Source organism: Zeugodacus cucurbitae, chromosome Y (assembly GCF_028554725.1).
Source record: "Zeugodacus cucurbitae isolate PBARC_wt_2022May chromosome Y, idZeuCucr1.2, whole genome shotgun sequence".
Taxonomy (NCBI): domain Eukaryota; kingdom Metazoa; phylum Arthropoda; class Insecta; order Diptera; family Tephritidae; genus Zeugodacus; species Zeugodacus cucurbitae.
This window is the reverse complement of record NC_071673.1, coordinates 1042913-1058918: the sequence shown is the minus strand read 5'-3', so window position 1 is coordinate 1058918 and position 16006 is coordinate 1042913. Positions and strand designations below refer to the sequence as shown.

General features: G+C 34.6%; 2 protein-coding genes across 2 annotated transcripts; both read left to right on the top strand.

Moving 5' to 3' along the window:
- The first annotated feature begins 3258 nt into the window (after window positions 1-3258).
- Window positions 3259-5340, top strand: LOC128923462 (ATP-dependent DNA helicase PIF1-like). The gene has a single exon (XM_054235734.1). The coding sequence runs from the start codon at window positions 3259-3261 to the stop codon at window positions 5338-5340; it is 2082 nt and encodes a 693-aa protein (XP_054091709.1).
- A 7907-nt stretch (window positions 5341-13247) lies between these two features.
- LOC128923461 (ATP-dependent DNA helicase pif1-like) lies at window positions 13248-14064 on the top strand. The gene has a single exon (XM_054235733.1). The coding sequence runs from the start codon at window positions 13252-13254 to the stop codon at window positions 14062-14064; it is 813 nt and encodes a 270-aa protein (XP_054091708.1). The 5' UTR covers window positions 13248-13251.
- The last annotated feature ends 1942 nt before the right edge of the window (window positions 14065-16006 follow it).

Here is a 16006-nt window from a genome sequence, read left to right as displayed (position 1 = left end):
TAAAACGGGGCGCTATCGAATAAGGGGGCGTGGTAACTCCCATACAAACTAAATTTTTTAAGCAGAATATCTGTGAAAGTGTTCAAGGTAAGGACCTGAAAATTAATATAGACCTATATGGTATCAAAAGCCTTCTTACACATAAAAGAAGGGGTAATCGGAAAAGGGGGCGTGGCACCTCCCATACAAACTGAATTTTTCAAGGTGAATATCTTTAAAAGTGTTTAAGGTAGGAACATGAAAATTGGTATAGAGCTATAGGAAACAACACCATTCTCACCCATAAAACTTGGCGTTATCGAAAAAGAGGGCGTGGTACCACCCATACAATCTTTAATTATTTTGGTTGTTAATCCACCATATATTTATCTCATTTTCCACCTAGCACGACATTTTGATTTTTCTTGCTATTTTTGTTTATTTATCGGTGACAGTAGCGGTTATATCGTAATTTTGGTTGTGTTACGTGCTATTTTTGGTTTATGGAAAAGTTAGTTTTATGAAACAAACACAAATTAAATTAAACGTCAATTTTGCTTTGCAATCGAACACGCAAAATTTAGAGGGCAATAAAAATGCGCCTTGCTTTACTGATATATTGATATATTTTGTTTTAAAAAGTGAGTTATTTAGTGAAAATGATTTAGCGTGTTGGCGAATACCGATTTATGTACATTGGAATTTATCATTCAATTGATCTGCTTCCTTAGTTTAATTCATTCATTTTTGGAGTTTTCAGAGGTAAGTTATTGGTCAGTAAAACCTTATATGAACTTTATGCAAATGAATGGTCATTTCCAATTAGATATTTGTTACGATGCCAAGAATCAGTAAGTATGGTAACACTTCTCGGAGTTCCCAGGCCGCAAGGAGAACACGAAATAGCAGAGCACGTCAAAGGGAAAGTGTTATTGAGAAGGTATCACCACGAAATAGACTGCTGGAGAATAGCACGCACCAGTTAGAAGATGTCAACCAAACATACAATCAGCAAGAACGATTGAGAAGAAGGGAAGTTCACAATCAGCAACAACGATCGAGAAGAAGGGAAGTTCGTGCTCGCCAAAGTGATGAAGTAAGATCACAACATGCGATTATTCGACGACAACAGCGGCAACATCTTTCTTTTGTGAATATTGAACGGGCAGGTTTTCGATATGATCCAAACATTCAATATAGCGCATCTGTTCAAATCGGTCAGATGTCAGTAGTTTGTCAATATTGCAATGCAGTCAAATTTAAAAATGAACCGCCAGGGTTAACCGGGGGAAAGGTTAAGTTGCCAGAATTGCTTCCACCACCACAGCCATTGTTCCAGCTGCTTTACGTTGAATCTCCTCACTCGAGCCATTTCTTAAAGCACACTAAAATGTACAACGATTGTTTTCAAATGACGTCGTTTGGCGATGAAATTGTAAGTGAACAAAACTACAATCCAACGTTTAAGGTATTTTTGCCAAACAATATTCGACAGAAACTACAGAGCTTTCCTCCAATTATTCAGGTTCATGGGCAAATTTTTCATCTCGCTGGATCGCTGTTGCCGCATCCAGATCAAGAACACAAATATCTCCAAATTTACTTTCTGGGAGATTCACATGATGAAGTAAATCGGCGTTGTTCTATCTTCAATACAACGAAAAGAGAAATAATCGAACAATTGCATCAAATGTTACACGAACACAATGGCCTCATTAAACTGTTTACGATTTTGTTGGAACGTATGCCAACAGATGACCATAGTATAATCATACAAGCGAACAAAAGACCAACAGGGACACATGAAAGACAATATAATGCTCCTACAGTTAGCGAAATATCAGTTGTTGTTGTTGGAGAAAATTTGCAGTCGCATGATATTGTTATCAAACGTAGAAATCAAAACGCACTAAAACGGATAAGTGAGACACATCGGTCTTACGACGCAATGCAATATCCGCTTATGTTCTGCCGTGGAGAAGACGGATATCACTTAGGATATAAGATGATAAATCCGGTGAATGGTTAGTAAAAAAAATTTTTCTCTGCTACTTCATATAGGTAATTTAAGCTTTTAGGTGTCGAGACAAATACAAAAGTAAGTTCAATGAAGTTTTACGCATATCGAATGATGATTCGCCAAAACTATGACAACCACTTACTGAGATATGGACGGTTATTTCAACAGTATGCAGTTGACATGTACGTTAAAGTTGAGACAGAACGACTTAATTACATGCGATACAATCAGTCGAAGTTGCGATCTGAAGAGTATATTCACTTAAGAGATGCAATGAATGGTGATGCGGATATTACAGATATTGGTCGACTCTATATTTTCCCATCGACGTACATTAGCAGTCCTAGACACATGCATGAGTACTTAGAGGATGCGATGACTTACGTGCGCAATTATGGACGGCCGGATTTGTTTGCTACATTTACTTTCAATCCAAAAAGCCAGATATTACGAATCTATTGCATCCCGGTCAATCACCAAGCGATCGCCACGACGTTACAGCACGCGTGTTTAAACAAAAACTCAGATGTTTGATGGACTTTATTACGTAACAACGTGTATATGGCACTGTTCGATGCTGGATGTACTCAGTGGAGTGGCAGAAGAGAGGTTTGCCCCACGCACACATTCTTCTTTGGATGGTGGAGAAAATTACACCTGACCAAATTGATGACATCATTTCCGCCGAAATTCCTGATGTTGAAATAGATCCAGAGTTGTACGAAGTGGTGATGGCCAATATGGTGCATGGGCCATGCGGAGAACACGATCCATCTTCGGTTTGTATGTCGGACAGTAAATGCAAATAACGCGATCCCCGTGCTTTTATTTTGGAAACTCAAACTGGAAACGACGGATACCCTCTCTATCGGCGTCGCTCACCCGCTGACAATGGCAGAACATTCATCACTCAATTGAAAGGAAAGAATTTCGTGGTTGATAACACATGGATCGTTCCATATTCGCCAATTTTGTCTAAGGCATTCAAAACACATATAAATGTTGAGTATTGCAGTTCAATAAAATCAATTAAGTATGTTTGCAAATATGTCTCCAAAGGAAGCGATATGGCGGTTATTGGCGTTGAACGAGATGAAATTAGCAAATTTCAAATGGGCAGATATGTGAACTGCAATGAAGCAGTCTGGAGAATATTTTCATTTGCAATTCATGAACGCCATCCTACTGTTGTGCATCTGGCAGCTCATTTCGAGAATGGCCAGCGAGTTTATTTCAACGCAGAGAACATATTACAGCGAATGGAAATACCACCAGCAACCACTTTAACAAGTTTCTTTGCAACTTGCACCAGTGATCCGTTCGAGAGAACATTGCTTTACTCGGAGATGCCTCGGTATTATACATGGAATGCATCTTCGAAGAAATGGTTGCGCAGGAAGAGCGGACATCCGGTAGATGGTTACCCAGGTGTTTTTTCAACTGATGCATTGGGAAGAATTTACACAATCCATCCAAAGGACGATGATTGTTTATACCTACGTTTGCTTTTGATTAATGTACGCGGTTCAACTTCATTTGAATCATTGAGGACTGTAGATGGTACCATTTGTACAACATTTCGAGAAGCATGTCAACAATTGCAATTGCTTGAACACGACAGTCACTGGAATCAAACGCTAGCGGATGCAATAGCTTCTTCACCAGCCACTGCAGTTCGTACACTTTCGACATGTCAGCCTTCAAACCCGTGTCTATTATGGGATACGTACAAAGATGACATGGCAGAAGATATTTTGCATCGCCTGCGATTAGCGACGAGAAATGTCGACTTACAAATGAACGCTGACATCTATAATGAAGCATTAGTCCTTATTGAAGATTTATGTTTACTTATGAGTAGAAAACTATTGATTGAAGTTCATATGCCGGCACCAAGTTGTCAAACAAGGGATTTGGTGAGTCGCGAATTGGAACGCGAGCGTGCTTACGATATAACTCACTTGCAACAACAAGTACAAACAAATGTTCCACTGTTGAATGAACAGCAAAGCTGTGCGTACAATCAGCTAATAAATGCTGTAGATAGTGGAAACGGTGGCATATTTTTCCTCGATGTGCCCGGCGGGACTGGCAAAACGTTCCTATTGTCTTTAATACTAGCAGCAACACGTGGTCAAGGTGGTATTGCATTAGCTCTTGCATCTACCGGGATTGCTGCAACACTGTTAGAAGGTGGAAGGCTTCCATTAAACTCGCAAATACACGAAGGTCCTGTTTGCAATATTTCAAAGCAATCAGCAATGGCACAAGTTTTAAAAAAATGTAAGTTAATCATATGGGATGAATGCACAATGGCCCACAAACGATCATTAGAAGCACTCGACCGAACACTGAGAGATTTGCGCTACAATAATCGTTGCTTTGGAGGAGTGATGATATTGCTGGCGGGCGACTTTAGACAAACACTTCCCGTGATTCCAAAATCAACAGCGGCGGATGAGCTAAACGCATGTCTGAAGTCATCGCATTTGTGGAGGTTTGTTAAAACCATTTCATTGACCATGAATATGCGAGTTTTGCTGCAAAACGATAAAACTGCGGAGGTTTTTTCAAAAGAGCTGCTGCGAATCGGAAATGGACAAGTTCCGATAGATCCTTGCAGTGGATTAATATCGATTCCAACTACGATTTGCCAATTCACATCTAATAAATATGTACTAATCAGTAGTGTATATCCAAATATTGCTCAAAATTATGGTAACTACGATTGGTTAAGCACGCGCGCAATTTTAGCAGCAAAAAATATGGATGTCAACGACTTGAATTGGACGATTCAAAATCAAATTCCGGGAGATCTGCGTTCATATAAATCAATCGATCGCGTTGAAAATGAAGACGGGGTAGTAAATTACCCAGTGGAGTTCTTAAACTCTTTGATGCCGCCTGGAATGGCGCCTCATAATTTGCGTCTCAAAGTTGGGTCTGTAGTTATTATGCTACGGAATCTTCATGCTCCCAAAGTGTGCAATGGTACTCGACTGATTGTGACCAAGCTAATGGACAGTTTAATAGTGGCACGCATTTTGAAAGGCCCGTTCAAGGAAGAGGAATGCTTACTTCCCCGAATTCCATTAACTTCAACAGATTTGCCATTCCAATTCATACGTTTGCAGTTCCCAGTAAAACTTGCATTTGCGATGACAATAAACAAGTCACAAGGGCAGTCGCTGGAAGTATGCGGCATAAATTTAGAAATGTCTTGCTTTTCACATGGCCAGCTCTATGTGGCGTGTTCCCGTGTTGGAAAACCTTCCTCACTGTTTATTTACGCCACGGAACAGAAAACCAAAAATATCGTGTACCGTGCAGCCCTAAACTAAATATGTACTGTATATCATGTTTTTTTATTTAAATTTTTTATCAAAAACAGTTCAAAAAACTCAGCAATAATTTTTTCTTCACTATTTTTCAATATTGGGAATTTGTCAAGGACAAAAAAGGCGGTATTTAAAGTATACACAATGAAATTAGGAAAAATCTTTCATATTCTATTAAAACCAATTCCGGTGTAATTTTTGAAATGAAAAAAAATCTATTTTGAGCAGAACGAAGTTTGCCGGGTCAGCTAGTATATATATATATTCAATTAACTTATACATTCACAAATAGAACAATATAGCATACATACTCACAATAACTAATTATGCAGTTTCTGATATTTATATTTATGATTATTGTTCACTTTCTTGTAGAACCATATATACAATTTATTCAAAAATTAATAACTTTACATCTGTATATATATTATGTTTAAGGTTCACTTTCTTGTAAATTATAAATTGACAAATAGAACAATAGCATATTTACTTAAAATCTTTTATTTTAAATTTTCTCAGGTATGTTTTAAGTAGTCCTTAATGTAAATTCACTTTTAATACAATATATTATATATATCAATATATATATATGTATTCATTTAACTTATACATTCACAAATAGAACAATATAGCATACACCCCAAAATAACTAATTATGCAGTTTCTTATATTTAATTAATTAAACTTATTGCATTTACATCTCTACTTGTTTAATTTAATAACTTTACATCTGTATATATATTATGTGTAAGGTTTACATTTTCTCAGGTATGTTTTAAGTACTCCTTCCTGAAAATTTACTTTTAATACAATATATTATATATACTAGCTGACCCGGCGAACTTTGTACCGCCTAACAGTCAATGAATGTGGTGTTACAGATAACTTTATGATTTTTTGAAAGCAATACAATGAATACATATAATATTTATAGCGGCCCGGTACGTGCTTCGTTAAGTGTTTGCCCTTGAGCTTTGTTGATGGACATCGCAAATGATAAACGCACAGGATATTGTAATCGTTTGAATTCAAATGGCATATCAGTTGGAATCATAGGGATATGCGGTATTAAACAAACTTATCCTTTTGATTTACCAGTTAAGATCGTAGCTTCAATCAAATTTGACAATAAATTTTTCACTGCCAATCTGGTGCCATTACACAGTTTTGGTGGATTAAAATTTCGCAATGATATAATCAAAGAACCCACTTTCAGATTCAAGCAATGCGGTGGCATACCAGCCGGTTCTAATGAATTTAAAAATTCAGTTGGATAATTCATTGCCTCATCTTGATTCATAGCACTGTCAATTGATTTATATGTCGTGACTACGCCTGGGAGTTTTGCTTGAATTTGAAAATTTATGGCATTGATATGAATGTTCTTCGGTGCTAAAATGGCGCGCTCTCTCAACCAATCATGGTTTCTGTAATTCTGAAGAATATTTGGAAAAACATATTCAATCAATTCATCTATCGATTTCGTAATTCTACAAAAATTGTTCGGTACAGTGATCAATCCCTTGCTTCTGTCGATTTGTATTTTGCCATCACCAATTTGTAACAATTGTTTTGAAAACTCATGGGCAGCTGGATCATTTTGTAGGTGAATACGCATATTAATGTTCAGTGTCAATTTTTGTACATATCTCCAAAGAACTGATGACTTCAAACAGGCATTATTTTCATCAGCAGGAGTTGACCGAGGAATGACAGGCAATGTTTGTCGAAAATCCCCTGACAGTAATATCAAAGCACCACCAAAAAGCTGTTGGTTACCACGTAAATCTTGCATTGTTCGATTAAATGCTTCTAGTAATTTTTTATTCGCCATTGTACACTCATCCCATAAAATAATTGACATTAATCGCAGAACTTTTGCCATAGCAGAATTTCTCGAAATATTGCAAGTTGGAGTTTCAATCACCTGTACATCCAATGGCAATTTTAATGCAGAGTGTGCTGTCCGACCACCTTCTAATAATGTAGCAGCAATTCCCGAAGATGCAAGTGCCAATGCAATTTTCTGTTCCGATCGAATAGTGGCTAAAATCAGTGATATAACGAACGTTTTACCTGTACCACCAGGTGCATCCAAGAAATATAACCCACCTGCATTATTGGAAATGGCTTGCATGATTTTGTCATAGACATGTTTTTGCTGAATATTAATTTTGGTTATATTCGATTGTACAAATAAACGCAAATCATTAGAATTGAATTCCTGCTCACGTTGCAATTCACGATCAAATAGATCATGCATGTCACGATTTGGTGCGGTCATACCCAATTGTACTAATGTTTTATTTGCAATCCGTAGACACATATCTTCAATTATTATCAAAGCTTCATTGTACATTTCCAAAGTTATCAACAAATCAGGATTTCTTGCATGATGACGCATACGAATTAAAATATCTTCTGCAATATTATGTTTATATTTGTTCCATAATTCAAGTGGATTTGATGGCATACATGTTGATAATATAACGGCAAACAGCATTCGTATTTGTTGAGGATGAGCCGAAATAGATGCATCATGAAGTGTTGAATCCCAATGAGCATCATCCTCCAACAAATGCAAAAGTTGGCATGCTTCACGGTATGTTTCACACAAATGTCTGTTGACTGTTCTCAATTCTTGAAATGATTTTGGGCCATTCACGTTAACTGATAAAAATCTCAAATAAAAACACTCAACATTGTTTGGATGTACTGTATATATTCTGCCAATTGCATCTGTTTGGAAAATGCCAGGATGCCCTTGAACTGCTGTTCCTTGTATAGCGACCCATTTGATACTGAGTAATTTCATCATTTCTATTCTCACCAGCAACACCGAAAATAGCCATATCGCTCCCTTTAATTACATACTTGCAAATATATTTAATGGATTTGACAGAATTACAATATTCCACATTTATATGAGCGTTGAATATTTTCGATAATAATGGACAATACGGAACCACCCAACGATTATCAACTTCAACTTCCTGGTTATGCATTCTAATGGTTGCCGTTTTGCCATTATCATTAGGTGATCTACGTCGATACAACGGATATCCGTCATTGTCCGTTATTGTGTCTGAAGTAAATTGCCTTGGGTATCGTTTCGAACACTTTTCATCAATCATACATGGTGAATTCATATTTAGTTCACCGCACGGTCCATGTATCATGTTTTTAACGACAACTTGAAAGAACTCAGGATCAGCAGTGTGATTAGGAATTTCAGCTGATATAAGGTTATCGATTTGATCCGGAGTTACTTTATGTACCAGCCAAATTAGTATATGTGCGTGCGGCAATCCCCTTTTCTGCCATTCAATGGGGTACATATGGCAACGTATCTCCCCAAATACATATAATTTCGCAATTAAATCCATAATTGCTTTACATTTTTGCCGAAAAACACGCGCAATAATATCATGACGATCGGTTGTCGACTGTCCTGCAAATAAATTGTTTTTGATGTCATCCCACTGCGGATTACATGTAAATGTAATAAACAGATCCGGTCGACCGTATTTTCTTACATAACACATTGCGTCTTGTGCATATTCGTTCATATTCCGTGGGCTACCAATATACGTAGATGGCAATATAGTTAAACGTCCAATGTCATTAATATTAGCATCATTTGCTATCGCATCTTGCAAATGAATATATTGTTCAGATCTTAATTTTGCTTTGTTGAAACGAATAAAATTAAGACGTTCTGTTTCTATTTTGACGTACATATCAACGATGTACTGATGATATAGTTTACGACATCTCAAGATATAATTTTGTTCTTGTGGACGAACCATCAATCGATAAGAATAATAATTCATGGCACTAACTTTTTTCTGTACGTGTAGGCCTTAAAATAAGTGGAAAATGTGACTTAAGAAATTTCTACAAATGATGAAATGTCAACACACTTAAAATATTATTTACCTGTTCGTGGATCAATCATTGGTGTATTTATATTATAGTCATCGTCACCTTTCCAATGCAATATTGGGTATATTAATGCGTCGTAACTACGATGAAGTTCGGAAACACGTTGCAATTGGTCATTTCTACGATGAAGTATAATATCACGCGATTGAAACTTATCACCACAAATTACAATTGCACCCTCATCAATTGTCGGTGCATTGAATCGCCTTTCATGCTCTCCAAATGGTGTTCTATCAGCCCTTATTACGATTTTGTGATGATCAGAGGGCATACGATCGAGAGCAATTTTGAACAATTGAACTAATGCGTTATGCTGATGGAAAAACCTTTGTAGCTCACAAATAATTTCTCGCCTTGTATTCAAAGCAATTGTACAACGTAGATTCAATTCACGATTTGCATCACCAATAAAATAAATTTGCAATGTTTTTAAAAATAATTCCACCATACATTGAGCGCTTTTCAGCTTTCCAAGTAGGTACGAGTTAAATAAAAAAAATGTAACATATATGTGGTGAAATTTTTAAAACATTTTTGCCAATATCTCGAGACCTTAGTCACGGAGCTGCATCAAAAATACTCTATACTATAAAAGTCATCAACAGCTTCCATTTGCTACCCAAATTGTACTAACACATCTTAGGGTTACCCGGGTCCACGTTTTGGCCTATTTCTCGAGACCCTGGTATCCGATTCTTAAAATTTCAAAACACAAACCATCTACTGAATAGTCCAAACAAAACCTAAAAATTTGGTTTGGATAGGTGAGCCCGTTCTTGAGTTATAAAGTCACAACGAAAAATGGCATTCATTTTTATATATATAGATATATGATTCACTTAACTTATACATTCACAAATAGAAAAATATAGCATACATACCCATAATAACTAATTATGCAGTTTCTAATATTTAATTTATTAAAATTATTGCATTTAAATCTCTACATGTTTATGAGTATATTTCACTTTCTTGTAGAACCATATACAAAATTTATTCAAAAATTAATAACTTCAGATCTGTATATACATTATGTTTAAGGTTCACTTTCTTGTAAATTATACATTGACAAATAGAACAATATCATATGTACTTAAAATCATTAATTTTACATTTTCTCAGGTAAGTTTTAAGTACTCCTTCCTGTAAATTCACTTTCTTATAAATTATACAATGACAAATAAAACAATATAGCAAATTTATTAATTTCATTAAGTATTTCTTGTAAAATAAATATCGACAATTATAACCATATATCACATTTATTTAAAATCAATAACTTTCCATCTATTCAGATTTGTGTTTAAAATTGGTTTTCTTGTAGATTGTACATTGACAAATAGAGAAATATAGCAGATTTACTCAAAATTATTAAAATAAAATAATAAAGCAAATGTATTCTAGATTTATATTTATAGTTCAACTTCTTCAAAATATAGCATCCTTACTCAAAACATCTAACATCAAAACCGTTATGTCATCGAAATCATTAATTATCCAGTTTCTCAGATTTATGTATAAAGTTCACATTCCTGTTAAATAAATATCGACATATATAACCTTATATCACATATATCGACATTGACAAATATATCAATAGCATTTTTACTTAAAATCTTTTAATTTCCATTTCCTCAGATTTATGTTTGATGTTCACCTTCCTGTAAATTCACTTTCGATACAATATATATATATTCAATTAACTTATAAATTCACAAATAGAACAATATAGCATACATACTCATAATAACTAATTATGCAGTTTCTCAGATTTATATATATGATTATTGTTCACTTTCTTGTAGAACCATATATAAAATTTATTCCAAAATTAATAACTTTACATCTCCTTATATATTATGTTTAAGATTCACTTTCTTGTAAATTATACATTGACAAATAGGACAATATAGCATATTTACTCAAAAAAAATTAATTAACAATTTCTCTGTAAACTGAATATCGATAAATTGAACAATGTATCGCATTTATTTAAAATCAATGTCTTTATATCTCATCTCGAAAACATAAATTATGCATTTTCTCAGATTTATGTATAAAGTTCACATTCTTGTGAAATTAATATCGACAAACAGAACCATGTGTTAGAATTATATAACATCAAACATTTTACTTAACTTATAAACTTATATTTAAAGAACACTTTCTTGTAGATTTTACATTGACAAATAGAAAAATATAGCATATTTACTCAAAATAATTAAAATAAAATAATAAATGTAAAATGAAAATGTATTCTCAGATTTATATTTAGAGTTCAAATTCTTCAAAATATAGCATACTTACTCAAAATAACAAACATCAAAAACGTTATGTCATCGAAATCATTAATTATCCAGTTTATCAGATTTAGGTATAAAGTTCCCATTCCTGTTAAATAAATATCGACAAATAGAACAATAGCATATTTATTTAAAATCTTTTATTTTACATTTTCTCAGATTTATGTTGAAGTTCACCTTCCTGAAAATTCACTTTCGATACAATATATATATATTCAATTAACTTATACATTCACGAATAGAACAATATAGTATACGTACTCACAATAACTAATTTTGCAGTTTCTCAGATTTATAATTATGATTATTGTTCACTTTCTTGTAGAACCATATATACAATTTATTCTAAAATTAATAACTTCAGATCTGTACATATATTATGTTTAAGACTCACTTTCTTGTAAATTATGCAATATCGACAAACAGAACCATATATTAGAATTATATAACATCAAACATTTTACATCTGTTCACGTTTATGTTTAGTGTTCAGTTTCTTGTAGATTGTACATTGACAAATAGAAAAATATAGCATATTTACTCAAAATAATTAAAATAAAATAATAAATGTAAAATGAAAATGTATTCTCAGATTTATATTTAGAGTTCAAATTCTTCAAAATATAGCATACTTACTCAAAATAACAAACATCAAAAACGTTATGTCATCGAAATCATTAATTATCCAGTTTATCAGATTTATGTATAAAGTTCCCATTCCTGTTAAATAAATATCGACAAATAGAACAATAGCATATTTATTTAAAATCTTTTATTTTACATTTTCTCAGATTTATGTTGAAGTTCACCTTCCTGAAAATTCACTTTCGATACAATATATATATATTCAATTAACTTATACATTCACGAATAGAACAATATAGTATACGTACTCACAATAACTAATTTTGCAGTTTCTCAGATTTATAATTATGATTATTGTTCACTTTCTTGTAGAACCATATATACAATTTATTCTAAAATTAATAACTTCAGATCTGTACATATATTATGTTTAAGACTCACTTTCTTGTAAATTATGCAATATCGACAAACAGAACCATATATTAGAATTATATAACATCAAACATTTTACATCTGTTCACGTTTATGTTTAGTGTTCAGTTTCTTGTAGATTGTACATTGACAAATAGAAAAATATAGCATATTTACTCAAAATAATTAAAATAAAATAATAAATGTAAATGAAAATGTATTCTCAGATTTATATTTAGATTTCAACTTCTTCAAAATATAGCATACTTACTCAAAATAACTAACATCAAAAACGTTATGTCATCGAAATCATTAATTATCCAGTTTCTCAGATTTATGTATAAAGTTCACATTGCTGTCAAATAAATATTGACAAATAGAACCTTATATCACATATATTGACATTGACAAATAGAACAATAGCATGTTTACTTAAAATCTTTTAATTTACACAATGGCCCACAAACGATCATTAGAAGCACTCGACCGAACACTGAGAGATTTGCGCTACAATAATCGTTGCTTTGGAGGAGTGATGATATTGCTGGCGGGCGACTTTAGACAAACACTTCCCGTGATTCCAAAATCAACAGCGGCGGATGAGCTAAACGCATGTCTGAAGTCAACGCATTTGTGGAGGTTTGTTAAAACCATTTTATTGACCATGAATATGCGAGTTTTGCTGCAAAACGATAGAACTGCGGAGGTTTTTTCAAAAGAGCTGCTGCGAATCGGAAATGGACAAGTTCCGATAGATCCTTGCAGTGGATTAATATCGATTCCAACTACGATTTGCCAATTCACATCTAATAAATATGTACTAATCAGTAGTGTATATCCAAATATTGCTCAAAATTATGGTAACTACGATTGGTTAAGCACGCGCGCAATTTTAGCAGCAAAAAATATGGATGTCAACGACTTGAATTGGACGATTCAAAATCAAATTCCGGGAGATCTGCGTTCATATAAATCAATCGATCACGTTGAAAATGAAGACGAGGTAGTAAATTACCCAGTGGAGTTCTTAAACTCTTTGATGCCGCCTGGAATGGCGCCTCATAATTTGCGTCTCAAAGTTGGGTCTGTAGTTATTATGCTACGGAATCTTCATGCTCCCAAACTGTGCAATGGTACTCGACTGATTGTGACCAAGCTAATGGACAATTTAATAGTGGCACGCATTTTGAAAGGCCCGTTCAAGGAAGAGGAATGCTTACTTCCCCGAATTCCATTAACTTCAACAGATTTGCCATTCCAATTCAGACGTTTGCAGTTCCCAGTGAAACTTGCATTTGCGATGACAATAAACAAGTCACAAGGGCAGTCGCTGGAAGTATGCGGCATAAATTTAGAAATGTCTTGCTTTTCACATGGCCAGCTCTATGTGGCGTGTTCCCGTGTTGGAAAACCTTCCTCACTGTTTATTTACGCCACGGAACAGAAAACCAAAAATATCGTGTACCGTGCAGCCCTAAACTAAATATGTACTGTATATCATGTTTTTTTATTTAAATTTTTTATCAAAAACAGTTCAAAAAACTCAGCAATAATTTTTTCTTCACTATTTTTCAATATTGGGAATTTGTCAAGGACAAAAAAAGCGGTATTTAAAGTATACACAATGAAATTAGGAAAAATCTTTCATATTCTATTAAAACCAATGCCGGTGTAATTTTTGAAATGAAAAAAAAAAATCTATTTTGAGCAGAACGAAGTTTGCCGGGTCATCTAGTCTATATATATAAAAATGAAATGGTGTATAGTTGTAACGCTAAAACTCACGGCTGAACCAAATAAAATACTTCCTTTGGGGGATTTGTTTGTTATTACCACGCGCAGGTCATGTCTTAAAATCAGAACAAAATATTAAGGGGGCGTGGCACCTCCCATACAAATTGAATTTTTCAAGTCGAATATCTTCAAAAGTGTTTAAGGTAGCACATGAAAATTGGTACGGAGCTACAGGATAACAACACCACTCTCACCTATAAAACCGGGGCTATCGAATAAGGGGGCGTGGTACCTCCCATACAAACTAAATTTTTTAAGCAGAATATCTGTGAAAGTGTTCAAGGTAAGGACCTGAAAATTGCTATAGACCTATATGGAATCAGTAAGTATGGTAACACTTCTCGGAGTTCCGAGGCCGCAAGGAGAACACGAAATAGCAGAGCACGTCAAAGGGAAAGTGTTATTGAGAGGGTATCACCACGAAATAGACTGCTGGAGTATAGCACGCACCAGTTAGAATATGTCAACCAAACATACAATCAGCAAGAACGATTGAGAGGAAGGGAAGTTCACAATCAGCAACAACGATCGGGAAGAACGGCAGTTCGTGCTCTCCAAAGTGATGAAGTAAGATCACAACATGCGATTATTCGACGACAACAGCGGCAACATCTTTCTTTTGTGAATATTGAACGGGCAGGTTTTCGATATGATCCAAACATTCAATATAGCGCATCTGTTCAAATCGGTCAGATGTCAGTAGTTTGTCAATATTGCAATGCAGTCAAATTTAAAAATGAACCGCCAGGGTTATGTTGCGCCGGGGGAAAGGTTAAGTTGCCAGAATTGCTTCCACCACCACAGCCATTGTTCCAGCTGCTTTACGTTGAATCTCCTCACTCGAGCCATTTCTTAAAGCACACTAAAATGTACAACGATTGTTTTCAAATGACGTCGTTTAGCGGTGAAATTGTAAGTGAACAAAACTACAATTCAACGTTTAAGGTATTTTTGCCAAACAATATTCGACAGAAACTACAGAGCTTTCCTCCAATTATACAGGTTCATGGGCAAATTTTTCATCTCGCTGGATCGCTGTTGCCGCATCCAGATCAAGAACACAAATATCTCCAAATTTACTTTCTGGGAGATTCACATGATGAAGTAAATCGGCGTTGTTCTATCTTCAATACAACGAAAAGAGAAATAATCGAACAATTGCAGCAAATGTTACACGAACACAATGGCCTCATTAAACTGTTTACGATTTTGTTGGAACGTATGCCAACAGATGACCATAGTATAATCATACAAGCGAACAAAAGACCAACAGGGACACATGAAAGACAATATAATGCTCCTACAGTTAGCGAAATATCAGTTGTTGTTGTTGGAGAAAATTTGCAGTCGCATGATATTGTTATCAAACGTAGAAATCAAAACGCACTAAAACGGATAAGTGAGACACATCGGTCTTACGACGCAATGCAATATCCGCTTATGTTCTGCCGTGGAGAAGACGGATATCACTTAGGATATAAGATGATAAATCCGGTGAATGGTTAGTAAAAAAAATTTTTGTCTGCTACTTCATATAGGTAATTTAAGCTTCTAGGTGTCGAGACAAATACAAAAGTAAGTTCAATGAAGTTTTACGCATATCGAATGATGATTCGCCAAAACTATGACAA

Coding starts and splice junctions, on each gene's coding strand:
- LOC128923462 (XM_054235734.1), top strand. CDS start 3,259: ATGGAAATACCACCAGCAACCACTTTAACAAGTTTCTTTGCAACTTGC.
- LOC128923461 (XM_054235733.1), top strand. CDS start 13,252: ATGCGAGTTTTGCTGCAAAACGATAGAACTGCGGAGGTTTTTTCAAAA.